The sequence below is a fragment of the Malaclemys terrapin genome, chromosome 8 (assembly GCF_027887155.1).
Source record: "Malaclemys terrapin pileata isolate rMalTer1 chromosome 8, rMalTer1.hap1, whole genome shotgun sequence".
NCBI classification, from domain to species: Eukaryota; Metazoa; Chordata; order Testudines; family Emydidae; genus Malaclemys; species Malaclemys terrapin.
The window spans coordinates 104,837,217-104,857,704 of record NC_071512.1 but is presented as its reverse complement, the minus strand read 5'-3'; the positions used below and the strand labels follow the sequence as shown (position 1 = coordinate 104,857,704).

General features: G+C 40.6%; 1 protein-coding gene across 1 annotated transcript in view; it reads right to left on the bottom strand.

The window, feature by feature from the left end:
- Positions 1–20,488, bottom strand: part of MKNK1 (MAPK interacting serine/threonine kinase 1) — a 40,169-nt gene that overhangs the window by 2,031 nt on the left and 17,650 nt on the right. The window contains exons 4-13 of the mRNA XM_054038286.1: positions 18,452–18,553; positions 17,388–17,485; positions 14,908–14,987; positions 13,609–13,682; positions 9,950–10,054; positions 5,630–5,685; positions 5,401–5,496; positions 2,760–2,954; positions 2,119–2,283; positions 1,329–1,372 (exon numbers count right to left, since the gene is read on the bottom strand). Coding sequence (XP_053894261.1) covers positions 1,329–1,372; positions 2,119–2,283; positions 2,760–2,954; positions 5,401–5,496; positions 5,630–5,685; positions 9,950–10,054; positions 13,609–13,682; positions 14,908–14,987; positions 17,388–17,485; positions 18,452–18,553 — 1,015 coding nt within the window. The remainder of the gene's footprint in view (positions 1–1,328; positions 1,373–2,118; positions 2,284–2,759; positions 2,955–5,400; positions 5,497–5,629; positions 5,686–9,949; positions 10,055–13,608; positions 13,683–14,907; positions 14,988–17,387; positions 17,486–18,451; positions 18,554–20,488) is intronic.

The following is a 20,488-nucleotide window of genomic DNA, read 5'->3' as shown; positions in this document are numbered from 1 at the left end:
TACAACGTGTGCACAGAAACCATTGGACCCAACTATGCACCTGCCCAGTCTTCTTAAGGAAACATTTGTTTAGCAAGTAAGACCCTTTCAGGTTTTGTTTTCACACTTGTATTTGTTAGTACGACTAGTGATTCACATTATAATGTGGATCTGGTCGCATGGTTCGGGCACAAGCCTGGGACTCCAGAAACCTGGGTTCAAGTCCCTTTTCTCTCACTGACTTTGTGATACCTTGGGCGAGTCACATAGTCTCTCTGTACCTCATTTCTCTTCTGTAAAACGTGGATAATAGTTTCCCCTCTGACAGGGGTATTGTGCAGAGGAATACATTAGAAGATTGTGAAGCGCACTGATACTACAATAATGGGGGCCACAGAAGACAGACTTAGAAAGCACTTCAGAAATAAGTTAACCCTGCTGCTATTATGTATTATGGTAACATCTAGAGACCCCAGCCTCTCTATAACTAGACACTGTACATAAACCTCAGTGAGGTAAGTACAATGCTCTTGTTACAGAGGGGAATGAGCCCCAAGAAGTAAAGTGACTCACCCAAAAAGAGAGACAGTGATCCAGTGGCAGAGCTAGGAATAGGACCTGGGTGTTCAGACTTGCAAAACCCTTCTGTCACAGGGCCCGTCGTTCAGAATTTTTCACCAAAACTCTGTCTCTGAGGCCTGACTTTACTCCCTCTTGAATTAATGGCACAATTCCCACTGACGTCAATGGGAGAAGGATCAGACCGTGTGTGTGCAGCAATCATTCACCCATCATTGAAACACAGCTTCCTTAGACAAGGTGCGCCTACACATCTTTCCTCCTGTGCCCCACACCTCCCATCTCGCCCTTCAAATCCCTCCAAGCATCTTAACACAGAGGAATGCCCTTTATTGCCTCTTGCACAACTAATCAAGATTAGATTCATTAGCACAACAAAAAAATTATAGCAACCAGATGTGCAACATAATTGTGCTTTCCTTAAAGGAGCGCTCCCAAGTTGTTACGCTATCACTCTCCCCCATAATCCAGGTGGTGAGATGACTTTAGTCAGTCAGTGTCATCTCAACTAAATCTCTCTTGCTCTCATGCCTTTTTATTCCATGTGGAACATAGGGCCTCCACCACTGCCTTCCATCTTTGGTGGTCTCCTGCTGCACTCTGGGCTTCTTCCCATGCCATTTGGACAGCTTTTAGTTCTGCTTCTACTGTGCAGGTCCATGTTAGCTTTGTTCTACTTTGTTGCCTCTTGCCCTGAGGGTTCCAGTCCAATGCCTGTCTTGTTATGTTATTCTCAACTAAAGCAACAGATTCTTAACAAGGATGGTTACCTTTGAAGAACTTGTGGCGTGGGTAATCCCCTTTCAGGAGCCTGCTATAAAATTTTAATTACAAAGTTAGGTAAATTTCCTTACTGTACTTGCATTAGTGCTGCCCAAGATTTTCTAACTGAAATCTAGTCTCTGCCCACCCCCCCACCCCCCTATCGTTACAACCAAAACACTTCATACTTAATGACAGATTTTCTATTTTCCAAAGACATTAATAGGACTCAACACATTTCTCAACTTCCCTGTCTTTAAAAGAGATCCCATAGGGATTCAATAATTGCGCAGCTTTAAGGCAGTTTAATAACTGGGAAGCTCTAAATATAGTATGACTACAACAGCAGAACAAGCTATATTTGTATCTAGTACAAACATGATGTACATGCTCTCCTGAACTGGACACGAACATACAAGATCATGCAAAATATTAAGGGTCCTCAAAGCCCTCACCTAGAATTTACCAGGATTCTTAATCACTGTATTAGAGATATGTCCCCAAAATATTTTCTCCAGTCCAGTGCTTGGCAGGCACAGGGAAAGCTATTTAAATGCACAGGCCAGTAATGCTGGGGAGCAAAAAGAGTGCCTTACATTAGCACCTAGATAGATTCCTATTAATATCACATATCCATGGTGCATACAGCAGCTTGAGGAATAAAACCACTGGATTTTATTTACTTGATTAAACAAGGCACACACTAATACAGATATGGGCAATGGCCATGTCTGAAGATGGCGGCTTGCTGTCTGACTCAGGAGAAGCCAATCTGCAATGCTTTAAAAGGATACCTACCCCTTGCAGCCATACATGCTGAAGAACCTGAGCAGCACCGAGTCTTGCTTTGGCATCACGAACTAGCAGCTTTGAGATGAGATCTTTGGCATCATTGGATATATGAGACCAGTCCTTGTCCGGAAACTCATACTTGCCTTCCTGGATACTCTCAAAGAGCTTATTCTGCCAAAAGAATATTCATTTACACTAAATATTAACTACAAGAGAAAAGGTTTTGTTCCTGCCCTTTACAACGTTCCAAACCCAAAAACACTACACCCTTCGAAACAGCAGGTCCCAACTTCTCACTCTTAGCTGGAGGGCTTTGGTAGTGTATGTTAAACCCAGCTAGTGACAACGTAACCAGAGGCCCAAACTCCGAGATGCAAGTCTCCTAGCCCACGAGAGGAAGAGGGGTTGCCAAGTCTCAGACTTCAAATTTAAGAGGGGCACTCAGTATATTGGCATCCATAACTCACATTTCTACCTCACCCTCCCCACTTATCAGTTCAAGTTTATTCTCTGAGAGGATCACTAGTTGGGTTCTAGGAAAAACCCAGAACAGCTTGCTTTGCAGCCCAATCTCATGTGCCGGCCAGCCCTGTAAAGTTCACACGGTTATATAAAACTCTCCCAAACATCCCAGATTATGCAGTCACCTGACAGACTCTGCAGACTTCTCCCCTGTCCCAGCCACAGTCCGTGCCACAGTTCCCCACAAAAGGGGGATAGCCACTGAGCATGATATACAAAATCACACCCAGACTCCACAGATCACAGCGCTTGTCGTAGAATGTGGCCTCCTCTGTGAAGACTTCGACCACCTCTGGTGCCATGTATTCCGCGGAACCACACTAGTAAACAGAATTCAAATTTGTTTTCAACGGGAGTGGTGACGAACGATCAATGCAACCAATACAACATGCAAAAAGGGGACCATGAAAGTGGATAAGATTGTCATCTTTGATGAACTACTTAGAGTAATGCCAGGTGATTGTAAGAAGTGGTCTAAAGATGGGACTGGGAGTCAAGGTGTACTGAATTTTAATCATGGCTCCGACAGGGGCATCGTAGCTTTGTTAAGTCAGAACTATTCAGCTTTTGCATCCCTCAAGAATAAAATGGGGCTGCGGAGAGGCTTAATGTTTAGAAAGTTCTCTGACCATGCAAAATGCTAAGTGAGATATCCGGCTCTAGCTTTCCTAGGTGTGCAGGGGTAAGAGGAGCACAGAGCACTTGAAAATTTTTGAAAAAAAGCTTGTTTAATGCTTATGGTTTTTCAAAATACAATGCACAGCTAACTAATTCCCTTTATGACAAAAAAATCTAGCAATACAAGTGGACTGTCTTCTATCATTTTTTTTTTAAATTAACTCCTGCTCCACTGTTAGATTATCCTTTCATCGCACTGCCAAAAATAAACTGTCGGGGTTTATGTAGCAATGTGTGTTACAACTACACAGACAGCGGAAAAGCAGTAATGTAGCTTGAAATTCAGTCTTCTGCACATCATTTAATTGCTCAGTCCTCCGAGGCTCAGCTACCAATTCCAAATATTGGGAAACATACTGAATAATATTGTATAAATACGTCCTGAAAATGCATTTTAAACCCAATCTAGACCCATAAAATTAAAAGCTACGCAAAAGCCTCCTTATTCAAAAAACAAACGAGGAAGGGGAATTTTAGTAATGACAGATTTCACACCACTTAGAAGTGACCAACAAAAAACCAGACAAATAGCTAAATAATCAGCTACTGTACCAGTTGCTGGGCAACAGTCAGAACTACCAGAGAAACAAATACCCAAAATTGTAAAAGTTCTCAGAGACTGATCTCTGTCAAGATAGAGTGTTTAATACACATACAAATATTTTAGAATATACAATGCAAAAAAAAAAAGCTGGTTGGCTTAAGAGGATCACTAGATTTTAGTTAGATGTTTTGGAGAATCCCCAAAATTATGATTCAAGTTGTCTTCCTGGCTGTGAATCACAAAGTCTCAGACTGCACACAAGCACCAACTAATGCACACAGTATGTTACTGCTATCATTTGCTAACTACACCACTGGCTTTTGGATGGCGCAGCAAGATTCGTGATGGCATTTGAGAAGGATAAATCATGTGAAAAAGCTGCTTGCAGAAACATGTGCAATCAAACAGAATCAAAAGCTGAAACAATTCCTTCACAGTCAGTAGCAGATGGACCACCGGGGCACTTTTTCCATCCTTTTATTTTTGTATTGCATCCCTTCAGGACTGAGGAAACAAACCTTTTACAGACCAAAAACCACCTAAGCTGTTTTTGCAGCTGCCCAAGAAATATCCTTTGCATATGCTAACTATATTTCATCTGTTAAACAATGAAAGACACAGAACGTTCATAGCAGGTTCATCCAGGCTGGGTAAGGAATGGTGTCCCTAGCCTCTGTTTGTCAGAGGATGGAGATGGATGGCAGGAGAGAGATCAATTGATCATTACCTGTTAGGTTCACTCCCTGTGGGGCACCTGGCATTGGCTACTGTCGGTAGACAGGATACTGGGCTGGATGGACCTTTGGTCTGACCCAGTATGGCCGTTCTTATGTAATGGGTGTGACTATTGTCCTTTCCCTCCTCAGATGGAAAATCTGAGGTAGTGAATTAGAGATGGACAGTCCTAGCTACTAGACCCGTGCTCAAAGGGTGCATCTTCTACTGTGATGTGTTTCTTTATTCCTTTACTATTTACAGAATGATTTTTTTAAAAGAGAAGCAACAGAGCTAAGTTACAGTGATTTGATTTCCTCCCCAAACAGAACTTCTCTCCAGTTGGAAGTTCATTATAACTGGAATTGCAATGGGCACATTTTAGTGCTTTGAAACACTTTGTGATTTTTGTTCTGCTTTCCTATTTATAATTTGTATTGAGACAGTGCTCAGAGACATCAGTCAAAATCAGGCATCCGTCATGCAAACTGCTGTACAAACACAAACATGGCTCCTCACCCCCAAAAGTTTACAATTTAATTTCAGACACGACAACTTGCAAATATAACAAATATCTCTCGCTTGCAAAAGGCTAGCTGTGTGCATAACTGGATGGTTCTCAATCATTTACATGGGAGTTCCCTCCCCTATCCCTTAAATAAAGAAAGCCTGCAATCCACAGTCTCTGCGCCTCTAGACAAGGAATAGGTTTAGTATGATCTCTCCATATTTAGAGTAGTTCCACTAAGCCTTTTATAACCTTTCCTTTAGCGGTCTCAGTGGTTGCTTTACAGTATAAGTAATGGAGCAGAAAATAGTGGTTTACATACTGGAGTAGTCAATTCAGGAGTAGTTATTGGAGTACATGCACTGTTCAGTTTCACTCCACTACCAAGGTCAAAGTCACATATTTTCACTGGTGACACCTGAAAATGGGAAGGGGGAAAAAAAGAGTTAAGAGGTTATGGAACCCAGAAACTAACGAAATAATTACATAGGTGTCAGTCCCCGTGGCATGAAAATTTTCACTTTAAAAAGGTATTAAGAAAATAAAAGCACCTTTTCTGGAGATTCACACAATATGTTTTCAGGCTTCAGATCCCTATGTGCAATGCCTAAAACATATGAGAAGACACGGATAAAATGTGTGTTAGCTTCCCTCAAATTTTTATCTCATTCTACCTTTCTTCACTGCAAGGCAGCCTCATAGGGCTATTCTGAATCTAGCCTAAGGTTCTTTAATGACAATAAATAGATGATGAGCAGTGTATATTTGGATGGCACTGTACATGTCCCGCTGTATTTATTTTATGCAATTACATATTTATGAAAGTCAGTAAAGAAAAAGATCATTTGAAACACTTTGGAATTACTCAGTGCATTATTTTGGTGTGCACTAAGTGGCTTATTAAAACCAATGAGCTGTAAGAAATATTTACACATACATGCATGGATGGCAGTTTAGTGGCCAATCAGAGGGGCTGATGGAATGACCAATCGGAGGCCAGAAGGGCCCTATATAAGACTAGCAGCAGAGCAGAGAAGTTCAGTTGCTGGGTGGAGCTCGAGAAGTGAAGATTGGGAGGTGACTGGTTGGCTGAAAGAACAGCAGCAGTACCGCGGACAGCTCACTGCAGACAGGACTGAAGCCCGGGGAAGGCTGCTGAAGCCCAGGGTTCCTGGCTGGCAGGAAGAGCAGCAGGACCAGCGGAAGTGAGGGCAAGCTGAAGCCCAGGGGGACTGAGCACAGAGCCTGGCCAGTGAGGTACCCAGTTGGCCCTGTTGGTCTGGTTGAAGACTGAGCCCAGGGAGGCCTGCTGAACCACCACCAGCTGCGGGTACTGAGATGGGCTCCGACTGGGTGGCTGAAGAACGCAGTGCCTCTGGGAAGAAGCTTAAGAGCTACGGCCCCATACCAGGGCCGAAATAAGAACTTGGGACTGTATACCTCGGAAGGGGGGATAGCGTATGCAGCTCGGCCGGAGGGCTAAGTCGCTGAAGACCTGCCAAGAGAAACATCAGCCGGGGGAGTGCTTGCGAGAGGCAGGCGCTGCCTGATGCAAGACCAAAGAAAAGCAGGCTCACACCTAATTGAGAGAAAAGGGGCCATCCGCGAGAGGTGGGCGTCTTCCCTCCCCCCGTGAAAAGAACTGTGTTTGCAGGCACTATCCGCCAGAGAAAAGGGGACGCCCACGAGAGGTAGGTGCTGACCCCGTTATACCAAAACACAGATAATCGGAGGCATCCAGAAACCCAGAAAAGGGAATAATTTGGAGGTTTGTTTATTTGATTGTTAACTGATTTCTGGAGGGCATCACAGAACAAGTGAGTCTTAAGAAGTCACCCGAAACACCCATCCATACAAACAACATATGAAGGTGGTTTTACAGCACTGAAGCATTTCTTCATGCACCTTAAACTTAAGAAGGGCAGTTATAGCAAATGAACCACAGAAGTAAATCACTGAACAGCACAACTAACTTGTTTGCAGTTTAATGACCGTCACAGCAACACAATTTTTCAAAAGTTGCTAAACTTCAGCACACATGCTATTTACTATTTTGGAGTATGAGGAGGTAAGGGTGCTTTATAAATAACCAGGTAGAAGAGTCAAAGCCTATTAGTTTAGGACATTAAGCGATTTCCTGCAGTTTAACTACAAAAATAGTTAAATTTCTAGCCAAAAGGATTCCTCAAAGTGTTAATACTGGTGCAACCCACCTTTTTGTGTGGAAGAGTGTTGTGATCAAGATTGTGATAAGACAACACATCTGGGATTTCTAGCTAGTCTCCCAATACTTGTTGCTTTATTTGTCCCCAGCTCCTACAATGTATTTCACTGCTGTGTGTTCAGGTTTTGTGGGTTGCAGATTCTCATTTGCATTTTTGGGTCCATTATGTAACAAATTCACTTTTTAATTACTCCACGGTGCCTTGGAAGGAAAGCAGCCGCCTTTTAAATATTCATGCAATGATTTCTTAGCTAGCCATGGGGTTTCTTCCCAAGTGTGCCATGTGAGCGTTCGGGGAAACGATCATTCCCTTAAGTTTTAGAATATCACTAACTGGAAGATTAGTTGTCTCGTTGATAAAGAACATTTGAGTTAAGAAATCACTAGCAGCATTAGCACTATGACAAAATGATGTGTGATAACACTGCTTTAATTTCCTGTTTACTTTAACGTTGTGTGAGCCACTTACTAATTATTTTAATGCCACACAGTAGAACCATAAAGTAAATGGGAAATGAAAGGAGATATTACTGCAGGTGATTCTGCAGCGATGTTCATGCTGTACTGCTCTTCACCAAATGACAAAATCCAAACCAGGACAAACAAAAAGTTGCATCACTGTTTATGAAGCCATTTTGCAAAAGCTTCCCTTGTCTTCCCTTTCCAAAGGCAAGCTAATGATTGACAGTAATTACCAGAGCAAGAAATGAGCTGAGTGGGGAACTAAGCCATCTTGGATTTTACTAGTGACATTTCCCAACACTAAGTGCCTCAATATTAAATGCAAACCATTTTTTTTTTTTTTTTTTTTTTTTTTTATAAATTCATCTACTTTTGCTAGACACGCTCCCCTCTCCACGTCTGGGCAAATGTGAAGAAAGCTCAACAAATGCTGACATCTGTGGTATGCCTTGAATAGGCAATACCACGGACAAGACAGTAACCTATATATAGGTTAACGTATGCTTTTACTAGAACCTTAATTTCTGTACTTTCCCTAGACGCTCTGCCTGAACTTCCTGTGGCTCAATTTACCCATCACTCTAAGCCATAACTCTCAAGCCACGCCACACGAGGGGCAGATCCTCAGCTGCTGTAAACGGTCATCACTCCATTAGAGTCTCTTCCACCGCATTTACACTTGGAGATCGTTGCCTCACCTTAGTCATCATACAGCCAAGCTAGTAAGATTAGCAATACATCTTTCTCCATAAATCAGTTCCATCAGCTGATTAGCTAGCTAAAGATCTTCTCTGTATTCCACCCCCCAATTTGACTTCTGTATTAAAGTGCATAGAGATATACAATATCCTATATACCTTAAGTCTGCCATTTTATTTGTTCCTCAAGTGCTTAACATTACACTAGTAGCCGAAAGCCCATGCTGTTGTACAGGTACAATTTGTAAAGTCACATGTGTATAAACAGCTAAAAATGGCTAAGAACTTATTAACTGGACATCAGACCACAAATCCCACTGATGATTGAACATGATGATATTCAGAACAAAAACTTTCAACCATGCTTGTAGCTGCTTCAAACCCTTCACGCAGACTCAGACATTTTAGGTTTCAGAATAACAATCTTGGAATTTTATTACATAGATTCTTTACCTTTTATGGGCTTAATCCAGCAAGGTGCTGAGTGCTATGGCCGCACTCCAACAAAAGACTTAAGCACATGAGTAGCTCTGGGACTTAAAGATAAGCACATGCTTAAGTGCTTTGCTGAACTGGGGCCAGAGTGTTCTTCTGTCAAGATATTTCCTAAACCTAGAGAGCATTTGCAATCCTGATTTGTAGGGTGGAACAAGGGCAAGGAGTAAATACCTTTATACTGTCCATTGTAGACAGAGAGATTTAATGTCTGGTTACATGCAATCTAATTCAGACACATTGATGGTGCAGTGATGAGAGCAGGTGTCAATAAACAAAGTAACTTAATTCAGATAGGACCACCAAACAGCCAAATGGTAATTGCTTTAATTGTGCCCATTGAGTTCTATGTCAATATATTAAAGCTGCGCAAAGCACATACAACATATTTAAATTTAGAGCTTGAGAATCCACCCCAAATTGTAAAAAGGATAGGGAACAAATTCTGCAGTGAGATTATTTTCCACAAAAAGACGTGCACATATTTTTGCTCTTGCACAAAGTTCTACTGGAATCAGTTTGTCTTCAAGCAGCATGAGGATTCGCTTGCTTGCAGCTACTTACCTGGTTGGAGCCTTTAGGCTGGAGAAAAGATCTTACTGTAAAAGTAAGCTGCTGTAACTGACTAGAGCAATTCTCAATAAATATTGAGAAAAGAATCCAGGTAAGACTGAAAGGAGACTGTAAAAAGTAAAAGTAGTTCTGTTCCAATAGCCATCACATGCTGGTTTAAGCACTACACAAAAACAGACCTAACTTTCCATATTAATTCTCCCTGCCTGGGGATTTAAACCTTCCAACAGGAGAGACCCACTTAAACACAACTCTTATTAGAAAATGTTTGGGAAGATAAAGGAAATTTGACATGACTGTAAAGGTTAGCAAAGTTAATGCTTAATGCTGAATATTTATGGATTAAACTTTGTAATTTGTTTGGCATGTAGAACCTCAATTAGGAGCACATAGAAAGGTTTTTTGGTTTTTTTTTTTACCTTTTGTATGCAGAAAATCCAGAGCAGACGCAATGTCTCTTACCACCCTGCTGGCTTCCCGTTCATTAAAGTGCTTTCGCTTTTGTATGTGGGCTAGGATCGAACCTGTGAAAGTGACAGGCAAACAGAAGAAGAGAAGCCTATTTGAAGCAGAGCTACTGAATGCAAATACTGCCAGTATTAAACACCAAAGGCACTGCGTATATTGGGATTGGAGTTGTGTTAGCTTCAACCTCTTTGTAACTAGCACAGGTCTGATCCCAGCGTGAACAGTGCTAAAATTTAGAAGACTATTCATAATTAGATTAGAATAGGATTTCACGCTTGCTCAATTAACATGTTACCTGGGTTTTGTTTCATTTGGTATTAGTTTATATTTTTATGGAAAACGTGTCAATGTAACTAGGAACAGAAACTTTAGAATCCTTTATGTCTTTGATTATTCTTTGGATTAGCTGGCTAGTAACTAGCACGTTTGGACAAAACTCAGAATGACAGAAAAAGGATAGAAGGCATACTTGATACACAGTCAGGGCGAGCTCCAGCGTTTTTGCCGCCCCAAGTGGCAAAAAAAAAAAAAGCTGCGATCGGCGGCAGCTCTACCGCCACCGTTTCATTCTTCGGCGGCAATTCAGCGGCAGGTCCTTCCCTCCGAGAGGGACTGAGGGACCTGCCGCCGAATTGCCGCCGAAAAGCTGGACGTGCCGTCCCTTTCCGTTGGCCGCCCCAAGCACCTGCTTGCTGTGCCTGGAGCCGGCCCTGTACACAGTTTTGCAAGAGTGAAAATCTAGCATGTTATAATGAACTGAAAGTGCACAAAAGATACCAAATCAGGGTATTACTGCAGATGTGCAAATAGTCTGTGTGTGTAAAATAATACTGGCCTGGTAGCGAACTTCAAAAATGGATCTAACCATGGCCTAGCACGTGGGCTGCTGCTGCTGAAGGTTTGCCACAGCACAGTGGGACTCTACCTGCTGTGGTACAGAATGACCTGGGTGTCATCTAATTTTGTGTAACCTATGCTTGACTGGTGAATAAATTTTGGCACTTTTGTCCCTCAGTGCCAAAAACAAAACCCCACCCTCTTCTTTTAGATGTGCATTTAAAACTTCCACTAAAGTCAAGGTGAGATGCTTTAGTGGAAGAATGTCCCACTTTGTGCTAGGTCTTGTTCAGGATTCCATTCAGACACAACACTAGTGAACGTAGATCAACTTTCAGACAATATTAGTGTCCCTTTAATACAGGATAAAGACATTTCCCCGAATTGGTTCAGATTTTCCTCCAACATAAAATCTTTCAAGGCTTACAGTTAATGTTGACCACTAGGCTCCGACCATAGTGAATGGCCCTAAACTCCTTTTCTTTTTTTTCCCCCCCACACACTCAGCACGATTGTTATATTTACTAGAAAGGTCAGGTAGTGAGGACCAAGGACAAATTCCTGCCTGTTGATATGAAATCCTTGAGGCAGTGCATGTTTATACACTGAGCTACTTCAGTCCTATTATTTTGAATTGGTAGATGCCCAGGAAGGAAACCTCACATACTGTACTATGTGGAGGGTGATGTTCCCCCATATTTATCCATCAGGCAGCTGCTGCCACTTTTGCATAGTGGCAACCCATACTAGTGCCAAAAACAGACATAAAATAACCTTTCTACTCCTTTGCGAGATTCCCGTTTATTCATCCCAGGATTGAAATAGCTTTTGGCCACAGCGTCACACTGGGAATTCGTGCTCAGCTGGATTACAGTGACCCCTGAAAAAGATTTGGGGGCTGTGGTGGATAGAGTCCCCCATCCTGTAAGTATGGCCTCCATGTTTTGTTCTTAGATGTATACATTTACATTTAGACGTACTAAAACGCACATGTTTGTTTGCGCCCAGTTTAGCAAGAGATCCAAGTCGTTCTGTCCTCTTCATTTTTACAATTTCCCCATTTTTGTGTCATCAGCATCATCACTGATAAAATTTGTTATGTATACTGTATCATTTGTTCAAAAAGGGACTTTTGGGAATGGAGAGAGAAGACCTTTAGGATGCTCTGGAACGAATGATATGTACTTTAAATTTAATCTTGTTCCACATTGAAGTGGGTTAATCATGTAAATTAAGCCAAAAAAAAAAAAAAAAAAGCTAGACTGAAACATAAGCAATTTAGACATTTTGTTTAAAAGCTCTCGGGCAAAGAGATTAGTGATAGTTGAGAGTCTGTTTAACCAATTACCCGGTTATAGTAAGGCATGACTGCAATGGGAAAGTGCAAGTTATGCAACCCTCTGGCTAACTGCACAGCCACATAGCTCGGGCAATGGAGTCCCATACAAATATATTTGCAAAGTGATGTGGGAGCTGAATACAACCTTGCACATAAACCAAATTATAGTCAGAGGTGCCAGACACGCTGCTGAGGACAAAACCAGTATCTGATGGAGTATATGTAGTGTTGCATGTCAGGCACAGGAAATTAGAGCTTCACCCCTAACTCACATTATTTCAAGTGTGTTTCAATGGTACTAGTTGCAATACACAGATATAAAGCTTACACAGACACAGAGTTCAGATCCCAGCCTCAGCTGGGGAGGTGGGCTGAAGGAGAGAGCCCCTCTTTAACTCATAAGTACACCCACACACACACACCCAACTGATACAGGAGCTATACACACAGCCCCTTTATTACACTCTGATAAAATGGGTTACAGGTTATTTGGGAAGAGCATGGAAGGAGGGAGGCAGACAGAAAGGGGCCTCATGCTTTCAAAGCATGAACTTAATGTAAGACTGTTCCCATCTTCTATTTGAGATAAGCCTTATTTAGTTAAACTCAGATGGGAAGACTGCAATTCCTGCAAAAGACACAATTCAACATCAAAGAGTTTGGGGACATTATCAGGCAGCATTTTAAAAGGACAAGAGAAGCAGGTTCCTTTTTGAAATATGTCATTACTACTGATGTTTCAAGGGAAAACTTGTATCTAGTGTTTTGCTAAAGAAAAACCATGGATGAACACCGATAACCCTAGCACTATTTCCTGTCAAGCTCCTCTTTTGCCTGACTAGCAATGGCAGAAAGCCCACTCCCTTGTGAGGTGGTTAAGACACCCTCCTTACTAACCCATGAATGCCCAAGCATGCTTAATTGGACGAGCCCTCAAAAGACTCATAAGCAAGCTGTTACAATTCAGTGTCATAAGCTAGAAGCAAAGTATTATTTGCAACAGCTCCCCATAGCTTTCCAGAAAAATAATAAGTCACTGAATAGTTACATCATATTATTAGGAGGTAAAATGCTGCCACAGAGAGTGCTGTGACAATGTGACAGCCTGACAATGTGACATCCGGAGGTGTCTGTATCTGCTAAGATCATGCAAAACATTTCTGAAATTTCACCCTATTTTCCCCCTTTCCTTATTGAGACTATTTGACTTGATAATTATACTCCAAATCTTCCAGCCTAACAAAGTTGAACATTTCATTATTTAACTATAAAGCAGAAGATTTGTAAATGTATGATCAGCTACATCAATATGCACCTTATCATGCATTTAAAATAAATCCTTCATCCTGTTTTGAAGAGATCTCTTTAAAACACTGAAGCAATGACAGATCAAGCTAACTCTTAATAAAAATTCACAAATATGATGTACAATACCTCCTCGCAATTTCTCAAAGACAAGGTAATACCTTGTGTCATCTTCAAAAAATTCTATTAACTCCAAAATGTTCCTTAAAGAGAAAATAAAACAAGCAAACAATGGAAAAAGTGTGTTAAATATTTCTTTATATGCTAAAAATATGAAGTGCTAGAAGTAACCAAAAAATGAAAATACTAATTGGGAAATAGGTTATTTTTGTAGCCTGTGGGATTGAAAAAAATTCTATGTTCACCTTACACAGGTCAGATTCCACTACTTAAATTTTACATAACTGAAAAATAAAGCCGTCTACAGGGTTATAAAAAGAGAACAGCTGAATGGTAACAGAGAAAAATGAGCTGTAATAGTTTGCAGTTAATAATTTAGAACAGCATGTCTGTCTTGAAAGCAAGAACAAAAATAATTACTCGCCATTCTTCTCCCCTATAAGTCACAGAGTGGAACTTAACACTGTTTGAAGGAGACAGCAACATCTGTCTGGTAGACTTTGGGCTCAGTGTGATAACCAACAGGTCACAATTAAGTGTTGCTTAGCTAGGTTGTGTTCATTGCGGCAGAAAGTATAAACATCCCTTGTTGCCTTAAGAATTACAACACAAGGTCAGTTTGCATTTAAGTAAATATGAAATTCGTACTTTGCACGTTGTCATGAAAGTTTCATTTTTTAATCACTTACGTATTGGATGCACATGAATTGTTAGGTGCATACCAGAAATGGAGATACAATGATACATCCCTCAAAGAATCTAACGAGTTCTACCGGTTGTTTTAGAAATGGCCTTACAAAAGCGGTTGTAACACCAGGCAGTATGAAAATGATGCTTAATGAGGTGGTCATTCTTTCAAATTGCCTTTGGTAACTCAACATTATCTCCATCCCTACAGTATTTCCATGGTTAAATGTGTTTGTACAGAGCCTGCCACAGTGGAGTGTAATCCTGCTGCAGAACAAGCAAACAATAAGGAACACTGCAAATGTGGAGATAATGGTATCTAAGGTCTTTTCAGACAAATTATGGGACTTTTCATAAATAAATTATTGGAATGAAAGCCATTTAACATTCAAGCATATTACCTCCATGCTGATCTGGCTGCCAATAAGTTTTAAAATTTCATTTCCCCTCCCCAATATTTTCTTAAACTTTCAAATAAAATGTAGTAGGCATGTGAGTTACACACCCAAAACATTAAGGCTAAATTAAAATTGATATGAAGGAGAAAAATGCACTTCTGTCCCTTCCTACACCACCAGTTCTGAGAGACACCTGCTAAAGACGAAAGTAAACAATACTTACTTGTTACCCTGACATTGATACAATGTTTCTACTTCACGAAAAACACGACTCCGACTGTGTCCGGTATTTTTCTCAATTATCTGTTAAAAGAATTGGAATCTATATTTAAACATGGCTCTGTGGCCCGCATGTACAGTTCTGACTTTGGGTTCAGGAGGTCCTGGGTTCAAATCCCAGTCATGCCCTGTCACAGGGAAACATCCATGGCTTGTCTAATTTCACATGCGAAGGCATTCGTCACAGCACTTAATGCAGCACGGGAAGGCATTCAGATACTACAGTAATGAGGGCAATCTAAGAACTGGAAAAGAGTAGAAAAAGGGACATTCAAAACCCAATTACCACATTTTAATTTTACATGGCCGGAAAAGGAAATCCTTTTGAGTTTTTACAAGAAAGAGTTTTATGGCATGACTCAAATCTAGCAATCAAAAGAGAAGAATTGGTTATTACAGGCATCTAAAGACACAGTTTTGACTTCATTGCAAGATGAGAGTTGGTTAGTTAATTCAATAACTTTGCCAAGTGTGATGCATTCACATGTCTGAGAAACCAGACCTGTTCATCAATACCAGGAAGCTGCAATACAATTCTGCACTTCAGGCACTGCTCAGGGGAAAAAACAAAAGGGTGAGGACTGAAAAAGCAAGGGTGTTACAAAAAAGTTGCAATTAAATGATAGATGTGTGGGCTGGAAGCTTGTGAAGTAGCTACAGGTTCTATCACTGGCTAGATCCAATATAATAGTTTCTCACTTTCACAAGCACAAAATTCACCCATAAAAAAGGAAAGCTCAGAAGCGAATATTACTGGTGAAGTATGTACCTTAATGTAGTTTATTCATAAAATTGTTAATGCTCTAGTCTCAGTTTTTAACCTCAACAAATCAAATGATAAAGGCTTTCAGTATCTACAGGGCCAGATTTTTAAAGAGGCTTCAAAACAGCTTCCATTTTTGTCTCTCCAATATTATGTCAGAAGTGATATAGTGTTTAGACAATCAGGTAGTGAGATGTCTAGATGTTATCACTTACACTTGCAATTAATCGCTGCCTCAAAACTACAGGCACAAAATGTTTCTTTTTAAAAGCTGGTCGCAAATACTCTCTAATTCCAAAGTTGGTGCCATTAAAGAGTTTGTTGCATCATAGCATTTATCTTTACCAAGGTATTTTCATAGATTCATAGATTCTAGGACTGGAAGGGACCTTGAGAGGTCATCGAGTCCAGTCCCCTGCCCACGTGGCAGGACCAAATACTGTCTAGACCATCCCTGATAGACATTTATCTAACCTACTCTTAAATATCTCCAGAGATGGAGATTCCACAACCTTCCTAGGCAATTTATTCCAGTGTTTAACCACCCTGACAGTTAGGAACTTTTTCCTAATGTCCAACCTAGACCTCCCTTGCTGCAGTTTAAACCCATTGCTTCTTGATCTATCCTTAGAGGCTAAGGTGAACAAGTTCTCTCCCTCCTCCTTATGACACCCTTTTAGATACCTGAAAACTGCTATCATGTCCCCTCTCAGTCTTCTCTTTTCCAAACTAAACAAACCCAATTCTTTCAGCCTTCCTTCATAGGTCATGTTCTCAAGACCTTTAATCATTCTTGTTGCTCTTCTCTGGACCCTTTCCAATTTCTCCACATCTTTTTTAAAATGCGGTGCCCAGAACTGGACACAATACTCCAGCTGAGGCCTAACCAGAGCAGAGTAGAGCGGAAGAATGACTTCCTACACTTTGAATGGGAAACAGCAGTAAATGTAACTATAGTGGTTAGTGGTGCACTCTGTACACTGAAGAGTCCTGTGGCATCTTATAGATTAACAGATGTATAGGAGCATGAGCTTTCGTGGGTGAATACCCACTTCTTCGGATGCATCCGAAGAAGTGGGTATTCACCCACGAAAGCTCATGCTCCAATACGTCTGTTAATCTATAAGATGCCACAGGACTCTTTGCTGCTTTTACAGATCCAGACTAACACGGCTACCCCTTTGATTCTGTACACTGAGCTGCTCTGTCAAAAGCGGATAGCTATTTAATAGGCCACCTTGGACTACTTGCCAATCAGAAATACAGAAGCAATGTGGCAGATGACAAGCTATTCAAACAAGTTGAAGAAAAATGCTTCCGATGGACCTTTTGCCTCCACTTTTATAAATTAAAACACCAGCTGTTAGAATTCCATTCAAAATAGGATGGAAAGGAAAAGACAGGGAGGTCTAACCATTATAGGGTATATTATTTTGTGTGAACTCTGTCCACTGCTAAAATATTTCAGTTCGTTCCAGAGGGCATGGTACAGAATGTCTATCAATGCTACTTATCACCAGAACTGACCGTTTTGGGTTTTGGTTGTTTTTTTAAATAAAGAGCCCTCCGTATTATTGCAGGTACTCGATCACTGATTCAGTGTGAGGAATAAGAGATGCAGCCACAAATGAAAACACTCCCTCCTTGAATTCTAGACTTACTTTTACTGCATATTCTTGCCCATTTTGCAGACTAACAGCACCTTGAACCTTGGCATATGCTCCCTCACCAAGGAGCTCAGCAGTCAGCTTGTACAAGTCTGCCAGAAAAATCAGCACAAAGCAAACGTTAGCAGAAGTATTTGGGTGAATTGTAAAGACAAGCTACTGTTTTGATGAGCAGCCCTAATATGACGGCAACTATGAGAACTCCCTTGGTAATCAACTGGGGAAGTTGCATTTTTGCAGCATTTTCACTTAGCTGCATCAGCTTTACTTACACTTCCATTTTTATCTGTTCTGATCACCACCCAAACAACACGGGAATGGATTTCCTTGTAAGAGTGAAACTGCAATCCGATTAATATTAGAAAGTGTTTCTAACTCAATGAATGCTGGAATCTCAACTACTTTTCCTATGTTCTCAGTATCTTACCTAATTAGGGATTCAAAGATTAGAAAATCAGCCCTCGGTTTTCAAAGAGGACAATGTTTCATCATTTCTTAATCAGAAAATGCTCTAGGTTTAGAAATTTATAGAATAAATACCTCCTGAAGTTTAAAAATTAAAGCTAAAATGATATTTAGGGTAATTACCTCGAGTTTTTGGTTTTCACTCAGTGCTATTTTCCGCAGGTGGTTTTTTTTTTTTTTAATTGATCATAGATTCATAGATTCTAGGACTGGAAGGGACCTCGAGAGGTCATCGAGTCCAGTCCCCTGCCCGCATGGACAGTTACATTAAGCTGTTCTAAAATGGTTTACATTAGCAGGTATATGTTACTTAACAGAAACAGTTTGTATGCAACTATTCTAAAAAACAAAAACTTGTTTAGATGTTCTGCACCTTGCTTATTCTAAAAACAAATTTACAATGGAAATACAAAGGCAAAGAGCTCACTATAAGGAATAAAGGCACTGAAGTAAACAAGTGATGAAGAAATAAAAGATGAAGCAGTGTTAATTTTCACTGCACTGGCGAACAGCAATTATTTTGCTTAGAAAATTGAAAGGGGCCAAGAGGACACAGACATTATAAATCAGAGACACTGCAAATTGACACCAACCTTCAAACTTCCCTGGGAGATGGTCTGTGGCTCTGGTCCTCCTTTTTTTCTTTTTCTTTTTGCCGTTATCTACTATGGTGAGAGGCTGACTGCTGACCATCTCTGTGTGGCAGAACAAAGGCAGCTTAAACAAACCTACCCTAAGTTAGGAGGAAATCAACAGGGGTTGCATGTGTGCTCTTAAACTATCCTAAATGTTCATTGCTTTTCTTCATCATTATAGGTGGACATCTCTCCACCAAAATCAGAAGAAAGCAAAAAAGAATTTGGATGCTAATTAAACACGCACACGAAGTAGTGCTGGTTTGATAAGTAGGACAGAAATACAAGGCAGAAATACAAGCAATTATCATGCATGAAAGTAGCTTCTATTCCTGCTACCACAGTGTATACTAAGTCAGCCCTGCGAGCAGCACTGTTCAGACTGCTGCAAGAGCCCCCTGTATGCTACCATCGCCTAACAAAGATCCCGGGGGTTAGCAGAATTCAGTGCAAGTACACAGGTGTTGGCAGAGAGCTACAACATTTTTTATACTTTTTCCAAGTCCTTTTGTTTCAAAAGAAAAGGGGTTCCCATAGCAGCAATTGGGAGAGTCAAGGAACAGGAAGGCACAGAGTCTCAGACAGGTGGGGAAAATGGAGGAACGTAGACTAGACTTGTAAACAAGACAATTAACATACCAAATCTGACTACTGTTCCATTTCAGCTCATTCCCCAGCTCTGAGCGTGGACATGCTTCACAGACATGTGCAAGCCATAACAAACAATTACACACTAACCTGTCCATAGGGGAGGTTTCTTTCTAAACACAGATCAGTGGTTTGCTTATGCCCTGAAACACAAGTGTTCATACCCTTTATATATTTTGTTCTCGTGTTATGTAACTGTGGATTTTATCCCTATCAGTGTCTAGTCCTCATTACCTTCTTATTATGCCCTTGTTTGGACTCAATAACCTCACTCACTCTCTGCCATTAATTTGCATGGTGTACAAAAAAAACAACAACACATCCTCTTGTTCTTGTACTATAGGAATGGGTAACTAGGAGCATCAGATTTCCCTTTTGTATCATGACCCTTTTATTAGTCTCCCCTCTAAACAGGCCTAATCTTTTCAATATCTCTGCACGTGTAAGCTTTTCCACGCCTCTAATCATGACTATCCATGCTGACAGATACCATGCTAGCTAAAATCAGCGTTCAAACAGTTAAGCACTGTTTTGCCATAACCTTGTCAACCATTTTCCAGAATTCTTGTAGGTAGGATTCCTAAAGAATGAAATGCAAATAATTCAGTTTTACCTTTTTTTTTTTTTAAAACATAACATACTGCTGTGTTGTGCCACAGAAAACAGAAATCCCTGTAGCAGGTAACATTCTGAGCAGACTGGCAAAAGGAAGCAGAGTAGATGTTAAGGGGATCTTGTCAACAAATCTTTTTTTCTTAATTAACCAATTTTTAAAAAGGCTCCAGTTTCTAATGAAGCACCCACTAAATAATACATCTTTTCAATTATTATTGATTTTAAAATAAGGGCTTTTCTGCTCCCCAGTGATGTTTGTAAAGGTCTTTTCAGAATAAGAAGCTATGCAAGTTAAGAGTAAGACAGATTACACAAAGTGCTGTCAAAGGCACAAAATAAGATGGAATACAGAGAAAAGCATTTTTCCTGCCAACACCTTTCAGTGATAGTAATTATGGGAGTCACTTATAACTGCCATATGTTGTGTACAAAATTTTCAGACTAGAGTGATTTGGAAATTGGTGAAAAATCTGTGTCCCTTTAATGTCACTCATTGAAATACTTAATGCATCACTCAAAGCCACAATCATCTTTCAAGTATCAGAGGGGTAGCCGTGTTAGTCTGGATCTATAAAAAGCAACAGAGTCCTGTGGCACCTTATAGACTAACAGAAGTATTGGAGCATAAGCTTTCGTGGATGAATACCCACTTCGTCAGACGCATGTGGTGGAAATGTCCAGAGGCAGGTATAAACATGCAGGCAAGAATCAGTCTAGAGATAACAAGGTTAG